General features: G+C 37.5%; 1 protein-coding gene across 1 annotated transcript in view; it reads left to right on the top strand.

Annotated features, from left to right (window-relative positions):
* Positions 1 to 474: 474 nt before the first annotated feature.
* The window catches only part of LOC107058893 (putative receptor-like protein kinase At3g47110), a 4,392-nt gene continuing 3,590 nt past the window's right edge, over positions 475 to 1,276 (top strand). The window contains exon 1 of the mRNA XM_015305133.1: positions 475 to 934. Coding sequence (XP_015160619.1) covers positions 475 to 934 — 460 coding nt within the window. The remainder of the gene's footprint in view (positions 935 to 1,276) is intronic.

Raw genomic sequence — 1,276 nt, 5'->3', positions numbered from 1 at the left:
AGGAAAGTGCCACGTAGGCCGAAAAGGGGTAGAAAATTATAATAATAAAATAAGTTCGGGGGGTAATAGGACCTTAATAAAGGTTAGGTCTATCTCAGGGATTTTGGGCATAGGCTGGGGGTACTTATGCATTTTCCCTTTTATTTATATATAGTGGAGTAACTTTGATCATTGGAATACAACACACACAAATTAATTCCCTTGGAACATTTTATATCATATGGAGAAGCACATTTTCTTTTTAATTCTTCTCTTTCTAATTCAATTTTCTATATCACTTGCTTCCTTTGATGAGACTGACCAACAAGCTCTATTAGCTTTCCAAAATCTTATTACAAGTCCCAATCATTTTTTGGCCAATAATTGGACCAAAATACTTCTTTTGCTCTTGGTTTGGTGTCACTTGCACTCCAAAAACGCAAAGGGACTATTCCCACTTCATTGGGAAATATTGATTGTTTATCCAAACTCGAGATGCTTTTTATTAGTGATAATCCAATAAAAGGGACTATTCCCACTTCATTGGGAAATATTTCCTCTCTGCATTATTTTAATTGTGGAAACAATCACATAGTGGAGCAAATTCCTCCAGAATTAGGAAAGCTATCAAATTTGAGGCAATTAATCTTAGACAATAATCATAATCTTATTGGTCAAATTCCAGAGGCTATTTTCAACATATCTTCTTTGGAAGTGATTGGTTTCAATATCAATAACCTCTCGGGGAGAATTCCAACCACTACAGGTCTTCACTTGGGAGGTAATCAGCTTGAAGGGGAAATTCCATTGTTCATAACAAATGCTTCCGAGCTTCAGATAATATCGCTAGATGATAACTCTCTCACAGAAACTATTCCTAACAATTTGGGAAATCTTCGTGAGCTGCAAATACTACTTCTACATACTAATCAACTTACCAATGAACCAAGAGAGCGTGAGTTGTTATTCTTCAATTCTTTAGCGGACTATAGGATGTTCTGTCATGCCCCGAGCCTACACCCTGGGCGGGACCGGCACCTGGAGACCATTTCTGGCCCTAAGTGAACCTTTGGCCTGGCTTTCTTAACTCAGCGGAAACCTAACTCAACAGAATAACTCAATGCAAATGCAAGGTTACAAAACAACTTAACTTATAAAATTTGGCCACAAAGGCAACTCGAATCTCAAAATAGAATATTTACATATATACATAGATAAGAGACTCAAAACTAACTGACTGACTGACTGTCTATTGAAGCCTCTAATATACTGAGATGGATGTGGGGACAGACCCCGC

Source organism: Solanum tuberosum, unplaced genomic scaffold, assembly GCF_000226075.1.
Source record: "Solanum tuberosum cultivar DM 1-3 516 R44 unplaced genomic scaffold, SolTub_3.0 scf00687, whole genome shotgun sequence".
Classification (NCBI taxonomy): Eukaryota; Viridiplantae; Streptophyta; class Magnoliopsida; order Solanales; family Solanaceae; genus Solanum; species Solanum tuberosum.
Note: the sequence above shows the minus strand (reverse complement) of the source record. Positions and strands in the feature narration are given on the sequence as shown.